At 52.6% G+C, this 19,822-nt stretch overlaps 1 protein-coding gene across 1 annotated transcript; it reads right to left on the bottom strand.

Moving 5' to 3' along the window:
• Positions 1–7,919: 7,919 nt before the first annotated feature.
• On the bottom strand, positions 7,920–9,804 carry LOC120706514. Its single transcript, XM_039991190.1, has 2 exons — positions 9,507–9,804; positions 7,920–9,408 (listed from the first exon to the last, which is right to left on the bottom strand). Exons 1-2 carry the CDS (start codon positions 9,514–9,516, stop codon positions 8,105–8,107), a joined length of 1,314 nt encoding a protein of 437 aa, XP_039847124.1. The 5' UTR covers positions 9,517–9,804; the 3' UTR covers positions 7,920–8,104.
• Between the last annotated feature and the right edge of the window lie 10,018 nt (positions 9,805–19,822).

Raw genomic sequence — 19,822 nt, 5'->3', positions numbered from 1 at the left:
CATCATCAATTCATATGAGTATGCATCATACTTTAAGCATCTCATTATGAGCATCAATCATGAGCATCACCATCCTTGCATCGTGGTGTATACATCATTGGGCAAGTATCATGGCAATTGCATCGTGTAATATGCATCATTTCATCTACTTAGGGAGCATCCCATCATCGTGTTGCACCAGCAATACAATCATACATCTCATGGGTGCATCATTATCTTCGTGGGTGCATCATTATCATGGTTACCGAGCATTTGCACTCTGAGTTGGAGCATTGTGTCATTATTTCTTGGTATGGTGGCATTGCTTTGGCATAAACAAGCATGAGTTGCAACTAGCAGCATGCAACTCATCAGATAATAAAATTCTGAGCAAGGATGTTCCAAAATCTCCTCCTAAACCATTCTTTTGTGTTATCCTCACTTGCCATCCGTAAGCCTTGTGATGAATCTCACCGACATCTTTTTCCTCATATTTTGATCTCAGCTTGATGAGAACATGATCACTTCATCTCATCACCATACCTTTGTTTGTTAACCTTTCCCTGCTGGATCAAAAAGCTTTACGGGACTTCACTGACCGTTCTAGTTGAGGAGCCGTGTAAGAATCGAGTTCGGGTGTTTTCTTCAAAATATCGTCGTCATCAGGAGGCGTTCCCAGCTACATCTAAAAAGGAAGCTGCTTTCGCCTTGGCAGGGAACCCTGGATTCAAAACGTGTGTTTAACCCTTTGAGTCCCATAAATGACCCTAATCAAGGTTTGGAGATAGAAACTCTTATATGCAGTGCTAGTTACGGTTGTTGTGCTGCAAAAACCTGTATATATGCACCTTTTGTATCTTTTGTTTGACCCGCTACCTGTTTGTCAAAACCACTCCTAACAAACTTTGTTGAACCTCTCCGTCGCTTATCCTAAAGATGATCTTGCGCAATGCTAATCTCCTTTTCTACCTTAGCATCAGAATCGTTCCCTTGTAAATCATATCATTGCTATATCAGCCAAGTATCTGGATGGTACAACGGTTTTGTTCTATATGTCATGCTTATTTCATCTCTAATTCCCTCAAGTCTTTGAATATTTATCGGCCTTGATCTCATGTTGCTGACAATTGGACTGAATCTTATGTTGACCGTTAATCTGGTAATCTTTACGGTGGACACAAGTTGCATGTGAAGCTAAAGCAAGAGTCTGATGCTATATAATGTTTAGTGGTTAATTTCTGTTGCTCTCATGCAATGCCCCCATATTTGGATCACTTCTCTGTTATCCCTCCTCGTAATGCTTACCCACGCACGATGTATCTATGCTACATGAGATTTTTCATCCCTGGTATGCTCAGTAATGGTGTTATGGTTAACGACTGAAGGTGCTGCGACAAAACCAAAGGCCTCCTGTGGGCAATCGACACATGGTTGTGCTGCTCGGCACGCGTTGGTATCGAGATTGCTAGTCGTGATCCCTTATGCAACTACTCCGGTGTGTTAGCTCCTCGTGAGCCTTGTCCAAATCTCTCTCTCATTTTGTTCTGTCTGGAAATCTATATATCGGATACAAATCTAGTGAGCCTTTCTTCCGAAGTTATCAAGAGGATAATCTTTGAATGAACTGGTAATGGATGTGGACGTTATTAGACTGCAAAAGGTGATAGACAAAGGACCCTATTTGATCTACTGAGATGATCAAACAACCTATGCCATTACTGTTGGAACGAGAGGGCATAAAACACATAAAGTTGGACAAGTTACCAGTTGGATAAAATTGCGGGAGATACCGTGTTTCTTACACTTTGCTTCTTAATAATTCTCTAAGTTCTCAACCCTTATATGCAACGGCACCTACCATCAACGTCGATCTTCTATTGCCCTATTTCCTTGGAAGTCTTTCGTTCTGAATCTCGGGACGAGATTCTTTTAAGGGGGTAGGATTGTAACACCCCGATGTTAATTTTATGCGTAACTCGCTAATCATGGGCCTAAGCTTGTCATTAGCGTTAATTAAGTTTGCATAGTGTACTCCACCTTAGCTAGTTTTGATCACGTTTTTGTCCCTAATCCAAGCTTCAAATAAACTTTTGTCCTATATCAAAGTTGTAGGTCTTGCTTTCCTTTATAACTTTTATTTTGGCCAAAATTCAAGTTTCAATATAAAAATTTAGAGTTTTCTCTGGTCAAAATCGAGTCAAATGTGGATCAAAAAGAGTAAAAATCGTCACCTGCTTTTGTCCGTGCCATGCCGTGCCGTCCTCACTCTTATCCTCAACCGAGCTGCCATGCCAGCGTCTCCTCCCCTCTCTTACACTTGCCCCTCTCTTCTTCCTCCTCGGGTCGAGCCGAGCAGACTTGCCCCATCATCGATTCCGACCAACTCCGACTGTCGTTCGCCGATTCCTCGCGCGAGCGCCTCCCCAACCTCGTCCTCCACCTCCACCACGCAGCATTGGGTTCAGCCGAGCTTCTCCCTGGCCGAATCGGCCCCCTCCACTGTCGGTCACCATTGGAGCTCCACTGAAGCTTCGGACCACCCGTCGAGCCCTTCCCTCCGATCCTCCTCCGCCCGATTCAAGCCCTAGGTGACCTCTGCCATGTTGCCCTGATCCTCCCTGGCCATTTCCCCTACCTGCATCGGCCGCCCCCTCACCGGAATCAGCTTGCCTTTGCAGCTCGAGCTGATGCGCCGCCGCCGGCCCTCTCCCGACCACCTGGGCATCAGGTTCTCACTACAAACCGGTCGTAGGTGATGCCCTAGTGCTTCCCCACCACTTCCCTATAGCCGGCATGGCCTCCCCTTGCCAAAATCAAGCTCACTGAGTGCCTCCTCTGTTCCAGTTCACGTGAGGGATGTGGTGCAACAATTCAAACAAGTTCAGGGGATTTTCTGCATTATCCTAGACTCATATGAATAGTATTTCAATAACCAAATCGCTTGAAGCTTTAAAAATCCTTAGAAAATAGTAGAAAAATGCAAAAAATGAAAACTAGTTTTGCTAGCTTCATCTTTTTATGCTCTATAAGATAGAACCATAAAATGTGTTGTTTGACAACTTTTGCTGTGCAGTTTTATTTATGCTAGATAAATGCTTTTGTAGCTTGTTAAATGCATAAATGGAGTTATGAGCATGAGAAAAATATAGAACCAGTTGGGTTAGCTTTGTTTTGACATATAGTACTTAGAAAAAATATAAAAACCTACTGTTTGATTAATGCTTCTGAAGGGCGGGCCTAGTGCAGCGGTAGAGCCTACCGTCTGTAACCGGAAGGTCCCGGGTTCGAGCCCCAGTCTCTGCACATTTGTGTGAGTAATGCTTGGGGCTTAAAAACAATCCTTCCCCAGACCCCGCACAGTGCGGGAAGCCTATGGCACTGGGTACGCCCTTTTTGTTTGATTAATGCTTCTGTGATGTATTGATTTAATCATGAGTAATGCTTGTTTTATCTTATTTAATTAATATATGCAGTTCTGGATGTTCAAAAATTATGAAATTTATGCAGTAGCTTACTCTTTGCATGCTTAGTTTGCTGTAAAAATTTCATGTCCAGAAGCTATGTGCATGTTTGTAAATTTGTTTTTGTTCAGTTTGTCTTGCTAAGGCTAAGTTAAATATTTTCTGTTGTAAATAAATGTTGGTAAATTTTTGTTGTATGCTTTATCGATACCTTAACCTGCTGGTAAAGTTTTGCTACCAGGTTATGGCTACATGCCTATTTTTTTGCATTTGTTTAGCTACTAGCTATAGCTTTTCCTTTTATGTTTGACGCTAAATAGTTCTTTTCTGCTTGGTTAATTTCAGCAATTTATGTTGATCATATGTAAACACATGTTAACCCTGTTAGACCAGAATGTGGTTTGTTTTTATGTACCTTGCTTATACTTGCTTGCTAGTTAATAAAGTTCTAGTCTAACCCTTCCTGCTTTGCACTGTGGTTTAGATCTTCTAAATAAGTTTAGGAGTCCAGAGCCAAAGGCCTTATATGCTTTGCACAGCTTTTCAGCAAATGAACTTCAGAGCCAAAGGCCTTATATGTCTAGGAGTCGGCTATGTATATACCACTTGTCGGGTAAGTCTTGCTGAGTATTAGTATATATACTCAGGGTTTGTTGTTATCCTATTTTCAGATAGCTGCTGCTGGTTGGAGCTAACTAGGATTCACGTCGGTTGGCTCGATGTGACGTCCTCCCGTCTTCGTAATTTGCGTTGTTTTTAAACTATAATTCTATTTAAATTCCGCTGTAGTTTAAACTCTGAGTCTTTTATTCAAACTTATTTGTAAAACTCTGCATTGTAGCTTTAATTTGAGAAATTTTGGGTCTGCTTGTGATCATCTGTGCTCGTCTTCGTGCGAGATTTCCAGTGTTTTTCTATCCTTGATCACCGTAATTTATTGGGCTTGACCCGACAGACTGCCAGATTACACCGTTTTAAGTGCGTGGTAATTTGATTAACTATTAAGATAATAATTAGCGCACTTAAGCAGGTTTAATTTAGACGGTTCTGTTACACCATGGTGTACCGGACCGCGCTCGCAGCCACTCCCTTCACAAAGGCCCGCAACCGCTCCCGCGCCGCCTCCAGCCGGGTCGTCAGATCTTCGGCCAGCGCCACTTCCCGCGGCTCAAATGCCGCCAGAACGACGTCAAGCTTGTCCAACTGACGATTCAGCGCACGATTCACCTCGGCCAGCCGAGCCTCTGCACCTGCAGACATCGAAGCACAAAAATTTAACAATCCCAAACACAAAAGCACTCGGGCAAAGCAAGATCTCCGGATCATACCTCGGCGCGCCTCCTGCTCCAGCTTGAGCTTGCCAGCCATCAGGGCTTCTCGCTGCTCGGCCGCCTCGCGGAGGCTGTGAAGTTCCTCGTTGGCCTTCGTGCAGGCCTCGAGGTCCTGCGTCATGTCCGAGGTCGCCTTACGAAGCTCTGCAAATACCTGCATCGGACACATGCCTGTCACACCCAATTTTTAGAACAAAACGGAATGCATAACTATATGTATGCCAGGATCAAATTTCAAACATATATTGACGTCATAATGGAATAATGAGCAACAATATCACGTAAAAGAGACTTACAGCGAATAAAAGCCTATCAGAGATACACAGCTTATCCTGGAAACGACGGCTCCAAACTTCACAGGCAATCGACCGGGTGTTGCGTACGCCTAAAACTCAGCAGCATCTTCAGCTTCATTGTAACTTTCTCCTCTGAGCAGTGTTTGTATAGCAAGGGTGAGCACATGTCATACTCAGCAAGTATATTGAAAATAAATGACATGCAAGGGTTAAGCAAGGATAAAGGCTGAATAAAGCGGTAAGCATTTTAATTAACAGTTGAACATTAAAGCATATTTACTATACATGTATAAATCCATCCCACATTTATGAAAACGAAATATATGTCTGAATAAATAATTAACTTGGAACAATAAATAACTGAATTAATCAATAATTTCCATTAAGTAGACATGTGAGGGTCCGAGCCGCTCTTGACCGTGAGCACGGCTGATATATCAGTTTTCACTCTGTAGAGGTTGCACACTTTACCCACAAGTCGCGTAAAAGTTCAAAAGAATTTTAGACCCAACCATGTTGTGCTAGCTAGGCACAATAGCACACTTCCTTAGGTGTGATTGCATAGGGACGCTACGAGGCCTTTACAAAGACTCTCTAACCAGTAGTAGCCCACTAAGATTTCAGCAGCTAGGCGAGTGTACCTCCCCCAAGGCGTGACAGAAACCAAACAAATGCGTACACCCTTGGCAGGCAGCGTACGACTCTTAAACCTAGACCCCCCCTCTTGCGCCTTTCGGTAAGCTACTAACAAGCTAGAGACATCTAATTAATCAGCCAAGATCAGAGCCATGTAGTCCTTGTGGTTGCGTTATTTTCCCGAATGGTCGCTCCATGATTGATTTTAATCAAGTTCACAAATTCATCATATTGTTCCAAAATTTATATCCATAATTCTCATGTCTCAAATAATATTATTGTAAACCACCTGTTCCCATTATTCAGCAGCTAAGCAAGCTACCCATAAGAATTTTATAAAAGAATCTGGCTATTGAAGGACATGGATAAACAAAATAGGATAAATAGGTACCCATCAAAATTAATGCATGCAGGCGAAAAGTAAATGTTATTAAGACAAAGCATGATCAAGGAATATACTTGCCTTTAATCCAAATAATAAATGCTCAGTGTATTCAGCTCTTGTTCTTGCATCTCTTCATCTTTCAGTTCTCAAACTGCGTTCCTTCTACTCACAACAAGTATGGGGACAAACATACAAGAAACAAGTAAAACAAGCACAACTAAAAACACAACACTAAATAAAAAAAGCATTAAAAGAGCACACTAAAAGAAAGGGCTCGACGCTACGATCACGAGAATGCAAGAAACACTGAAAATAAGGTTACGGTTGAAAAGATAGAGCTAATAGAAAATTTATATTGAACAAGAAAATAAAACTATAAGCTATATTGGGTTGCAGAGATCTAAACGGGATAAAACATAGATGGCAAGGGTTAGCTGAAAAAGATTCATCGGACACTATAAATAATGCACGCGACTTGTAAAAGAATTGATTTGGACTTGTGTATAGACATTGCATATATCAAGAAAGTTATTGATAAAATGAATACGACACCAGAATTAACAGTAGCAAGATAGGATACCTCGGGGCCTTGCTCCAAAAAAAACACATGGCTCACGGCCACGGCGGGCGGAGCACTGCTCGCTCCAAATTCCCTGCGGTTCCTTGCATGAGGGACTTGACGAGTGAGGGAAAAAGAGTTAGGACGCAAAGGAGGTCTCTTTTGAAGGCTTACCCACGTAGGATCGAGATGGAATCGGCCAGATTCTGATGGCGTGTGGTGGCCTGTGTTGCTGTCCGTGGAGACGCTCCTTCGGCGGGGGTAAAACAACTTCAAGAGGCGAAGGAGGTGCAGCTCCGTGCTGGGATTGGCGTGCAGGCAGCAGCATGCTGTGCAGCTCGTGGACGCCGCGGCTCCATGCGTCGGGTCCCAGGAAGCACCAATCGAGGCGGGGAAGGCCGGTGGTGGTGCTGTCCGCCGCGGGCAGCGGTGACCGGCGATGGGGCGGTGATGAGGTAGCGCAGGAGATGCAAGATGGCACCGTGGAGATGGTGGCCGCAGCAGACTCGCCCGGAACGTTGAGGACGCGGCGAATCGGCCGGCGCCCGACGGCGACTTGCTGGGCGCTCCGTGCACTCCAATCCACGTCTCCGGGGGGTCAGCAGCAGTATGTCCACATCCTCCGAGTCCGAGCTCTGGAGCACAAGTAGTACGAGGTACAGAGATCGGTGGACGTAGCAAGAGCCAAGAGGGAAAGCGCGCGCCTCCATTTCGGACGCGACAGCACAAGGACACGGCCTTGGGATCGGAGTCGGAACTTGTCACCGGATTTGCCAAGACCCTTGCTGCCGTGTAGCCGACCGGTGCCGGAGAGGCCGACGACCGCGGGCGCTCACGCTCGACACAAAGTCAGGTCATCTTCAGAGACGCGGCGCCGATACACCGGTGTGCAAGTCAGGCAGTCAGCCAGAAGCATGCCGTCGTTCTTGACCTCCGTGGGACCACCAGATGCAAATGCATGTCATGTCAGTCCGTGTTTCGGTTGCTGACGTTGCAGGAACAAATTAGTAAGTTTGGGGCTATTTTTCAGCAAACAAGAGACGACGGTACAACATATCGAGATGGCGACTCAGCAGGATTTTGCATGCCCATCTCATCGATCTCACACATATATAGAGAGATGGAGCGGTGAAACACACTGGCACTCAGATGGAATGGAACTACCAATTCACGACTGAAGAAACACAAACGATCGCATATACTGTGAACCGTCAATTCGTGACCCAAGAATAAACCATCAATTGGCGACTGAACAAAACTGTCAACATCATATCGTGCAACTCCATGTACATAGCAACGGTAATCCTAGATTCCTAGGCTAGCTAGTGAATCAGCAGAGACCAGGTAAGCTATACACAGCCAGTCAGATGTGGGTAGCAAAACGCAGTATCAACTCGAGAGACGCGACCGAAGAAATTGCCAACAGCTCAGGTATGCAGCGCCAAGTAGTGCTGTCACTAGCCTAGGAAGGCAGGCCCCAAGCCCTGGACGACCAGCAGTAGGAGGTGAACCTCGTTCGCGGTGACGGCGGCGTCCTCGGCGTCCAGCGCCCGTCTGCAGTCCTCGAACCCCATGGCGATCCAGGACGCGGTCGGCTCCTGTAGCAGCGCCGCAGCAGCATCCGCTGAATGGAACACGGCCAGAGCCACCCGCCTCACGGCGAACAGCACCAGGTCATCCAACAAGCCGACCCCCGACAGCACCAGCACCAGCCCCAGAGCAGACATGGTAGTACCACCAGCACGGGTGCCTGAGAGGAGAAGCGCCCTGTCGGAGAAGTCCCCGCGCCAGACGGTGTCAGGACGCACCAGAGCACATAGTCCCGTGAGGCAGCGCACCATCCGGGTCGTCTCGTGCTCGCCGCACCGGGCCAGATCTCGGGCCACAAGTCCCATAGTGTACTCCAACGTCTCAAAATTGCACCACTCGCTCAGGCTCAACGCGCGCTCAGGCTCAGGCTGCTGCGACTCCAACGCATCCTCCTCAGTAGCTGACGACGACGGTCCGGCGGCGGATGAGATCACTGCTCTGGCCAAACTAGTCTGCCGCCCAAAAGCCTGCACCCATATCTCCGGTGGCTCCTGCAACAGGATCTTCACGGCCTCCGTGCTCCCGAGAACGACTAGTACCAGACGCCGGGATCGGTGGATAACCACGGCCTCGACCAGATGGTGCTCGTAAATGTGGTCCAGCCTGAGCTGTACGGCGTAGGCGATCTCGGCGGCGTCGCAGTGGTCGGTATCCAATCCTGTCAATAGCAACAGCCTGCAGCTGTAATCTGTCTCTCCGCTACGCAGGATGTACGGGGGCAGCAGCAGGGGGGTCAGGGAGGCCTCCTCTCCACCATCTCCATCAGCAGCACCGGCACTGGCACCGTCAGTCAGCGGGAACAGAGACGACTCGTGCATCTGCAGGCCCAGATGGCACAGCAACCGGGGTGATCTCCGGTAAAGCAGCTCCGTAGTCTCGGCGTCATCGAAGACGAGCAGGCCGACCTCTCCAGCAGTCCAGGCGATCGCCGCACAAGCAGTACCCCGAGCAAGCAGTACGTCCCGGGCAGCGCGGCACAGACCGTAGGCTCCACCGCTCCTGGCAGCGACGCCTCCCAGAAAGACGCACCTGAGGTGCAGCTCCATGTCCTCGTCCTCGAGCGTGTACTGAGGGGTACCAGTGACTGGAAGATCTCCAAGGTGGTTGTCCTGCTCCACAAAGCCTTGAGTGCATCCCTCATGTATCTGCGCGTGGCACCATGGCCAGAAGCCTGCGCAAATCACAGCAGCAGTCTGGTTATTGACCAGCAAAAGTACAGAAATCACCGGTTGAAGGAGGTCACAAAGGGTTGAAGAAGCATGAACTCACCGGCATGCATGTGGAGTAAAACCCCGGGCGAGCCGTCAATCTCGTCGCCCTCATGCTCTCAGCAACGTCAGAGAATACTACCAGACCCACCCTGTGACCGGTGTGACTGTCTCTGACGAGGACTGCTGCCTGGGCATCAAGTAGCGGGAAGCTGTGCAGTAGGTCTCGTGGAGTCGTCGTGGGTGTGACGCCATCGACGAGGACGGATCTCCGAAGGAAGTGAAGGTCAAGCAGCAGGGCTGGTGCAGATAAGCAAAGCACCGAGATCAGGTCAGTGAGGTGGCGGAAGGGTATGTTGCGAGCCTGCATTGTGCATTTGCATTGCAATCGAACATGTAAGTTAACATAGATCAATAAAAGAGGAAGGGAATGAAACAAAGGCATAATTAAACAAGGCCAAGAACAAATCGGACGGCGCACAAGAGAGAACAGAAAACGGGTGAGGGGTTGAGACAAGAAATCAAGGAGACCTCTCAGACCAGAGGAAGACGCAATTAACTGAACTGAACTGAAGCGATACGAATGAATAGAACATAAAGGCAACAGAAGAATCAAAGGGAAAAAGAATGGCGTGAAATCGATCGAAAAGAAGCTTACGGAAGCGTCCGCGGCGGAAGAATTGAACCGGTGGTTCAAGAAGCCAAGAACGCGTCAGGACTCAGGAATACGAGACGGCAAGAAGAAATGGTGAAACTGACCGAACTCCGGGCGTCAAATCGATCAAAAAGAAGCTTCGCAGCGTCCGCGGCGGAAGAAGAGAACCGGTGAAATCCGGGCGTGAAATCGAACCGAGGCGACTCAGGAACACGGCCGGTGATTCAAGAAGCCTGCAAAGAACGCCAAAACGAGGAGAAGGAAGAAAGAAATGGAGAGAGCGTGCAAAACTCGCGCGTCAAATACAACAGCTGCTTCGCAAGCAAGAAAGCGTCGGCGAGGGAAGAGCAGGGATTCAAGAAACCGACCAACTATGTGGACAGGGCCAAGAAAAGCCAGAAGGGCGAGAAGGGAAGAAACCGCGCAAGAACCGAACGGAAGCGACGGCGCGGCTAAAAAGAGTCGGCTATTCAAGCAAAGCAACCGATCAAACGAGAAGAATCGAGCGAAGAAATACAGAATACGGGGGAGGGAAGAACTCAAACGAATCTTGCCTGTCTGTATCGCCATAACCCAGCCAGGGCGGGATGGCGCGCCGGGATGGCTCCGGCAGGAGGTCAACGAGCCATGCCCGTCGAACTGTCTCAGAGATCCGGGAGGTGGTGCGAGGATGGGAGGATCTCTGTGGAGGAGGAGGTGCGCAGCTCGCTTTGATGGTTGCCTGGTTCTGTTGTTGGAGGGAAGAAGCAGGGGAAGACGAAGGCTCTTCCTTTTATTTCCCCGCAGCGGCGGGCGCGGGTGGCTTTCGTGGGCCGAGACGATGGGCCGGCCTTCCGGACGCGGCCCGTCGGTTGTAACCGCCATCGCGCAGTGCCCTCTCGCAGCGTCGCTCTCGCTCATGCGCAACATACGCTGACAGGAGTGGGCATTGTTTGGGCTGAAGGTGGGATGCAGCCAGGCTCCCCTCGGCCAGCTTGAGTGGATGCAGGTGGGCATTGTTTGGGTATCAGGGTGGACAGGGACGCTAATTGGTTGGTTGTATGTCCGGCAGCATTTCGTCGAACATCTGGTGAGCAGCTTGCTCATGGCGCCGGCCCGCGCTCCAGCAACTCGTCACCGCTTCTAGGCCCTCACGCCATGATGATGCAGTTGAGCGAGCCGTAGAGGCCGTCGCCGATGCAGTACTCGCGCTGCTCGCCGCGCATGCGCTTCCCGATGACCCGCGCGGCGAGCACGAACGCCGTCTCGGCGAAGTAGCGCCCGGGCTCGCCGATCACCCGCGTCGCTGATGACCGCCAACGCCACGTCGCTGCCGAGGTTCGCGGCGCCGTTCACCCCCGGCCCCCGCGCGCTGGGTGGCGTGCGCGCCATACTTGCTCCCAGGTCCACCTTGGCCTCGCCGCCATCGGGGCCCTTGATGCGGAGCAGGAGCTCCAGCCGGGTGGCAGTGCTTGACCTTGGACGGGATCTGGGGAAGAGGAACGAAGGCCTCCACCGACAGCCGAACGGCGGTGGAACGCGGCGGGGCGGAGCGCGGAAGCAGCGGGGTCGAGCGCAGCGAGGCAGAGTGCGACAGGTGGAGCGCACAGCGGCGGGGCGGAGCGCCGCGGCGGCGGGCGGAGTGGAGCGATTGGCGACTTGGCGTGCGGCGTGCCCCGTCGGGCCAGCCGGGGCCTGGCCCCGAGGGCCTTTTTCATCGATCGGGTCTGGCTGAAGCCAACAGGCGAAAATAATTCCTTCAGGAAAGCTTCTTCCTCTTCACACGACTACTCCTAGCTTTGTTCAACTGGTTTGAGCAGCCCTGACAGATTAAGAGGACTATGAAAATCAAGCAGTTCATTGCTAGTTCATCATCAGAACTGCACCACCTAGCAATAGGCTAATGAAAAACCGCTACGATTTCCTTGCTAGAGAATTTACCCAGGAAAGCCAACCTATTAAAATCATCATCACATGGAAATTTGAAATTCTCGACCTCACATATCGAGTCAACATTTCACAGCACTCCCATGAATTTGAAAACCACCAAAATGCAACAAGTGCGGTTGCCCATGGGATTCGGTGTGTGGGCACACCAGACGGGTTGTAAGAGGGAACTGGTTCTACCCTACAACCGGTTCTAGTGTGGCCGCCCACCACTAAAAGGGGTTGTAGGGTAGAACCGATTATAGTGATGACCATAATATACCCTACAACAGGCTATAATAGAGTTGTATAGGCTTCAGAGAGTTGCTTGCTGCTATGATCATTGCAGTATAAATAGAAGTCTACAACAAGGATGTAGTCCTCGGAGAATATTGCCGCTAATATCATATAGCTTACTTAACCGTTTCATTCAAACTATAGGCCGTTTCAGCTTTTCTAAATATATTTATTTTGCTACGCACTTAGGCATACCCTAAAAATGAATGTATCTATAAATTAAAATTAAAAGCCAAAACGACATACAATATAATTTGAAACGAATGAAGTACTAAACTTGTTATTAATACCAAGAACCTGAATTTCTGAAACCCCAGTAGTCTCTTGAATAAAACCTAAATCTTCCATCTTGCCCGGCCCCCTACTTTTTCTTTTTCTGCTACGACGTACACATCTTGGCAAAGAAAAAGAAAAATCCAGATTATTTTCTAAAGAAGTACTAGGTTGCAGTATACATGCGGCTGGAGGATGTAGTAGCTTGGAGCTACTTGAGTGACTCGTACGAGTAAGTCATCGATCTGCAAGCCCCTTGAATAGCGGGTGAACTTGTTGCCATGGATCCAGAGGTGGCCGTCCGGTCCGAGGCTCGGCCCGTAGGCCCGCGAGTTCATGGACGGCACGAACGTCCTGGAGATCGGCACTAATAACTCTTTCATGTATTCCACCGTCACCTCTGTTCTTGGCTGCACCATCGTCCCTTCTCTGGCTTCCCCAGACGTTGTTGGCAAAGCCCCTTGCGGAGGACGTGACGGAGCTGGGGGCGGCGGCGGGTAGAAAGCGAGCTGGACCAGCTCTGGTTGGATGAGGCAGGACGGGAAGCTCATGTAGATCGGCGGAACACGGCCGTAGAGGACGGCCGATTTCCGGGGCTGCCCCGGGAGCTGCAGGTTGTCCAGGCCGAGGTTGTAGAGCGCGACGGAGGCGCGCTCCACGGTCTGGAACACGACCACCGCCACGGTCTCGAGCTCGAAGGCGCCCACCGCGGCGCGCTCGTGCGGCCGCTTGTGGAGCGTCCCGCAGACGGCCACCGCCTCGATGGGCCCGAACCTCGCCAGGTCGCGGCGCGCGTCGTCGGGGTGCCGGAAGGAGCCGGAGCTCCGTACCAGTACGCAGCGCGCGGACGGGTCGCCGGAGAGCCGGCCCGCGGCTCTGGCGGGCGCCAGGAGGTCACGAGCCAGAGTCGCCTCCTCGACGCATTCGCCGTGCAGGCGGCGTATGTTCGCGAGGGTCACCGTCTCCGCCATGCTGCGCCTGCCGTTGGTCTCTGCCTGACCGCCGGGTGCCGTGCTGCTTGCTTGCGTTGCGTTCAAATAAGTGGTAGAAAATAGCAAATCGGCTCGGAAAAAGTTGATACTTCTTTACAACAAGTAAAATAAAGTTTGTTTCATGGGAAAATTGAATGTGGGCCCTGTAAAATTGGATGAACGTGGATACCTATCACGGTTCTCCACGGTTGCATGTTAATATATATAGGTGAGAACACCCATAGAGATATACATGGAATTAGTTTACAAGTAGTACTCGATTGAAGTAACCTATACAGACTCTTGTTAGAGATATCCTAGCTACAATCCTAATCGAGTACAACATGATTCGGTCACAGCCGATACACATGATTACAACTTTATTTCTAACACCCTCCCTTAATCTGAACTTATCTTCTTCTCTAGATTCAGATTAAGCTTGAAGACTACAAATTTGTTCACTGGGAGAGCCTTAATAAAACCATCTGCCAGCTGATCTTGGGAAGCAATTAACCGTATATCTAGTTGTTTCTTTGTTACTCTTTCACGGACAAAATGAAAATCTATTTCAATGTGTTTTGCCCTTGCATGAAACACAGGATTAGCTGACAAGTATGTTGCTCCCAAATTATCGAACATAATTACATGAGGAATTTTTATTTGATACAAGTACAACAGGAGGATAATACACCAACCTTGCATAATCTGCATCAAGGGCTATGGCTAGTGAGCAATCTGCAATTGCATCTAAAATTTGACCCATTGCTTGATATGCTGCTGCACGGTTACAAAGGCAAACTGCTAAAAAGCGTAGTGACTCGCCATTGCTCATCAAAGCAGTGGTATAATATTCCACAGCCTCCAAATATTTACCAGATTGAAATGCCTCATTTCCAGCAGCCTGAAATGCAGCAAACAAGAATCTGATGACATGGGTAACATGTACACACATGATGATTCTTGCAAATTTTGTTGAATACCATGGGTAACATGTACATGCATGATGAATAACAACATCACGAGAGCAAAGACAAAGCTGGATTATATGGATAGATAGAGTAGTGGTCCAAAAGAATAGGGTGCCCCTATCATACCATCAGCCAAATTGTAGAAAATAAACAACAAAGCCAACATACGACATACTTGAAGCCGCAATAGCTCAGAGATGGTCATGGAGAATGATGAAATCGATTATGAGAATGCTTCCCATATTGGCACTCCCTCACACACACAACACCCTCTTGCTTGCAGGTGGAGGAGGAAGAAGATGAGAGAAAGAAGGACTCAGGAAGAGCACACGAAGTGGAGCTGCTTAAATCTTGTGAGCTGCAGTTGCTCTCCTCTTTTATAGACACTCTTGGTCAAGGTGAGAATTTACAAGGCATGGCTCTACAGTACATTGCAGCCCCTACCTCCTACTGCTACAGCTATCTACTATTACAAGTCAATGTTGCCAGATAGTAATATGTAGCTACTACTATATGCTACAGCCATCTGCTGCCCAAGTCAAAGGACCAGGCATGGCAAAGCACGGTAGCAGGAGCTCCCACTACTGCTCAAACATGATGACAAGCATGAGCATGGGTAATTATCTATTAATTCTTCCCCTAATTGCACTGCTCTTGTTTGATCTCCTCAACTCCAATCTTGGTCCTCAACTCTGTGAGTCGAATGCGCCCAAGTGGTTTGGTGAGGATGTCCCCGAGCTGTCGAGCTGTCTAGACATACTCGAGCCTGATCTGTCCACCATCGACGCAATCACGAATGAAGTGCTACTTGGTGTCGATGTGCTTGCTTCGGTCGTGGTGGACGGGGTTCTTTGCTAAGGCGATGGCGGACTGGTTGTCCACCATCAGGACGGGTGCCCGAGCTTCTTCTCCGGTGAGCTCTGCCAGCAGCCGCCCAGCCAAACTCCCTGACAACATGCCGTCGCCGCCGCAATGTACTCTGCCTCGCAAGTGCTCAGCGCGACGACCTTCTGTTTCATCGATTGCCAGGAGATCGGGCACGCTCCAAGGAAGAAGAGCACACCAGTCGTACTCCTTCGTCCATCAACGTCGCCCGCCATGTCGCTGTCGCTGAACCCAATCAGCTCCAGCTCTCCTCTGCTCCTCCTTGGGTAGACGAGCCCGTAGTCGCGCGTCCCTGCCACATAGCGGAGCAGATGCTTGACCGCGGCGAGGTGATCCTCCCGCGGCTCCGCCATGAACCGGCTCACGTACCCCACGGCGAACCCAATGTCCGGCCGCGTGTGCGTGAGGTAACGCAGTGCGCCGACGATGCTCCGGTAGCTCGTGGCGTCCACCAAGGGGGCAGTGCTGTCCTTTGACAGCTTCACCTTCTCCTCCTTGGGCGTCTGGCTCGCCCTGCACTCGCCCAATCCGCTCCGCTCCAGCAGCTTCCTCGCGTAGGCGCTCTGGTGGAGTGTGATGGCATTCCCGGTCTGCTCCACCTCAATGCCGAGGTAGTAGGTGAGCAGACCGAGGTTTGACATGCGGAACATCGACTTTATCTTCTCCTTGAACGCGTCGATGTCCCGCTGCTCAGCTCCGGTGACGATGAGGTCGTCGACGTACACGCCGACGATCACCAGGCCTCCCTTCGACCGCCGTGTGTAGAGGGCGTGCTCGGTGGCGCACTTGGTGAAGCCGAGCGACGCGAGGCTGCCGTCGAGCTTGAGGTTCCACGCGCGCGGTGCCTGACGCAGCCCGTCCAGGACCTTGCACAGGCGGAGCACCTGTGCTCCTCGCCGTTAATGACAAATCTCGGCGGCTGCTGCACGTACACCTCCTCGGCGAGTTCTCCGTTGAGGAATGCCGATTTCACGTCCAGGTGATGGACCTTCCAGCACCTCGCCGCCGCCAGTGCCAACAGCAAGCGCACGGACTCCATGCGCGCCACCGGCGCAAAGACTTCCTCGAAGTCGATGCCCTCGCGCTGCACAAATCCCTTGGTGACGAGCCGCGCCTTGTGCCGCACCACCTCGCCGCGCTCGTTCCGCTTCACCTTAAACACCCACTTGAGCCCAATTGACCGGCAACCGGCCGGCGGATCCACCAGCTCCCACGTGCGGTTCTCCTCCACCGCCGCCATCTCCTCCAGCATCGCCGCCCGCCAGCGTGCCACCTGTTCTGCTGCGGCGAAGTTTGGTGGCTCCTCTGCGCTGCCCAGATGCAGCTCGAGGTCGTCCAGCACATGGGCCGCCTGCCCGGACGGACTCCCTATGCCAACGATGTCATCAACCAGACGAAATCGGAGTGGCTCGCCGGAGTAATCGGCGTCGATGTTCGGGGAGGCGTGACGAAGCGAATCGACGAAACGGTGCTCGTTGCGGCGGAGATCGGAGTCCCCTGCCCCGCGGTCGAGGGTGTCCTCTGCGCCTCGCTCGAGGGTGCCCCTTGCGCCTTGCTCGAGGGTGCCCCCTGCGCCTTGCTCGAGAGTGTCCCTTCCGCTTCGCTCGAGGGCGTCACTTCCGCCTCGCTCGAGGGCGTCCCTTCCGCTTCGCTCGAGGGTGTCCCTTCCGCCTCGCTCGAGGGTGTCACCTGTGCCGCTCTCGAGGGTGCCCCCTGCGACTCACTCGAGGGTGCCCCCTGTGTCGCACTCGAGGGTGTCCCCTGCGACTCGCTCGAGGGTGTTGCTTCCCCTTCGTCGTGGGCCAGCTCCCCCGCACCGGAGTACACCATGTACTCGACGGTGAAAGAGCTGCTCAGTCCGCCTGGCATCGCTTCCCCATCGCCGGACTCCCAGCCCCAGCACGCCGCCTTGTCGAAGACGACGTCGCGGGACACGGGGACCTTGCTGCTGGCCGGTTCGTAGAGCCGATAAGCCTTGCTCCCGCGCTCGTACCCTAGGAACACCATGGGAGTGCTCCTGTCTTCCAGCTTGGCGAGGTTGGGCATCGTCTTCTTCACGTGCCCGACGCAGCCGAATGTCCTGAGGAAGGACACGTCCGGCTTCCTCCCATACCAAGCCTCGAATGGCGTCGTGCCCTTCAGGCTCTTGGTGGGCGCGCGGTTCAGGATGAACACCGCCGTGCTCACCGCCTCGCCCCAGAACGCCGCCGGCATCTTCTTGGCCTTCAGCATGCTCCTAGCCATGCCGACCACCGTCTGATTCCTCCTCTCCACGACGCCGTTCTGCTGCGGCGAGTACGGCGCCGTGAGGTGGCGTTCAACACCCTATCCCGCGCAGTAGAGGCCGAACTCGACCGATGTGAACTCGCCACCACGATCTGTCCGCAGCACGCGTAGCTTCTTCCCCGTCTCCGTCTCCACCTGCGCCTGGAACTCTTCGATCGCCGCCGGCGCCTCATCCTTGCTCGACAGGAGGTGCAACCACATGAAGCGGCTGCAATCGTCCACTAGGAGCAGGAAGTAGCGCCGCCCGCCGTGCGTTGCCGGCGTGATTGGCCCGCAGAGGTCGCCGTGGACGAGCTCGTGGGTGTCGCCAGCGCGGTAACTCACCTTCTTGGGGAACGGCAGCCTCCTCTGCTTCCCGGCAAGGCAGCTGTCGCACAGCTCGCCGGCATGCTCGATCAGTGGCAGCCCTCGCACCATGCCTTGCCGCGCCATCCTGGCCAGAGCATCGAATCTCAAATGGCCGAAGCGCGCGTGCCAGCGCCACGCCGCATCGTCGCACCTTGCCGCCAAGCACACCGGGCGCGCAATGCGCAGCGCCAAGGTGTAGAGGCAATTCCTGCCGCGCTCGACCTTGGCGAGCAGCTTCCGCTCGCGGTCCCTGATCCGGAGCACGCCGACGTCGATCAGCACCTGGCAGCCTCGCTCATCGAGCTGGCCCATGCTGACGATGTTGCTCCGGAGCTTGGGGATGTAGTACACATCCGTCAGCGCCTTGTGCTCGCCATTCTTGCACTGGAACACGACCGTGCCGCGCCCCTGGATGTCGACGCCGGAGTTGTCCCCGAACTTCACGGTGCCGACAACTCCGGTGTCGAGCTCGGAGAAGGCCGCGCGGTTTCCGGTCATGTGGTTGCTCGCGCCGGTGTCGAGGTACCACTGCTCCTCTGCCTCCTCCTCTGCTCGCCCGAGGTTGACCCGCGCGCGCGGCTCGTCGAGCTCGACGCACCCGCCGCGGTCCTCTGCCTCGGTGTTGATGGCGCAGACCTGTGCCATGAGCAGCGCAGGCTCTTCCTCGTCATCCTGGGTGAGGTGCGCCCGCTCCTGGCGCCGCGGCTCCTTGCAGTCGCGGGCCCAGTGCCCGATCTTGCCGCAATTGCAGCAACGATCCTTGTCGGCGGCATGATCTCCGTCGTCCATGCCAGCGCCCTCCGCCTTCCGCCGTGGCTTGCCGCGCCGCCTGCCGCGCGTGCCGCCTCTGCCGCCGCTGCGCGAAACAGAGGAGCCCTCCCCTGCTTTCTCTCGCGCAGGCGCGCTGCCCACTGCTCCTCCGTGAGCAGTAGCTGGCCGCCGGCGGTCGTGCGGGCGGGGGCCTCCGCGCGGTCCTCGACCGCCTTGAGCCGCCCGGTGACTTCCTCGATCGAGAGCGTGCTCATGTCGAGCAGTGTCTCGATCGAGAGCGCAATCTGCGCGAATCGCGGCGGCACAACGCGGAGATACTTCGCCACCGCTTCCTCTTCGCCGATGTCGACGCCGACCTGCGCTAGCTGGCTCACCAAAGATGTGAGCCGCAGCGCGAAGTCCTCGATGGCCTCGCCATCGCGGAACGCGATAGCCTCGTACTCCCGCCGGAGCTGCTGCGCCTTCGCCTTGCGCACGTGGTCGCCGCCGAGCCGCATCGTCTCCAGGCTCTCCCACGCCTCCTTGGCGGAGTCCTTGGCGCCGAGCGAGACAACGTACTCGGCCGGCACCGACTTAAGAATGGCCTCCATGGCCGACTGGTCGTCTTCTTCGTCAGCGGTGCCCACAGTCACCGCCGCCCACAGGCGCCTCGCCTTGAGCATCACCTTCATCAGCACCACCCACTCGGCGTAGTTCGTGCGAGTGAGCATGGGGTACTGCGCCGCCGACGTCCCGCACCGTCTTCTTCACGACGTACGTCGTCTGGCGCCCACGGCCACGCTCCTGAGAACGCCCGCGCCCATGCTCACGATCCAGGGAAGCCATGGCCACCAAGCTCGAACACTCAAGCTCTGATACCACTTGTTGGCACTCCCTCACACATACACAACACCCTCTTGCTTGCAGGTGGAGGAAGAAGATGAGAAGAAGAAAAACTCAGGAAGAGCACACGAAATGGAGCTGCTTAAATCTTGTGAGCTGCAGCTGCTCTCCTCTTTTATAGACACTCTTGGTCAAG

The sequence above is a fragment of the Panicum virgatum genome, chromosome 5K (genome assembly GCF_016808335.1).
Source record: "Panicum virgatum strain AP13 chromosome 5K, P.virgatum_v5, whole genome shotgun sequence".
Lineage (NCBI taxonomy): Eukaryota > Viridiplantae > Streptophyta > Magnoliopsida > Poales > Poaceae > Panicum > Panicum virgatum.
Note: the sequence above shows the minus strand (reverse complement) of the source record. Positions and strands in the feature narration are given on the sequence as shown.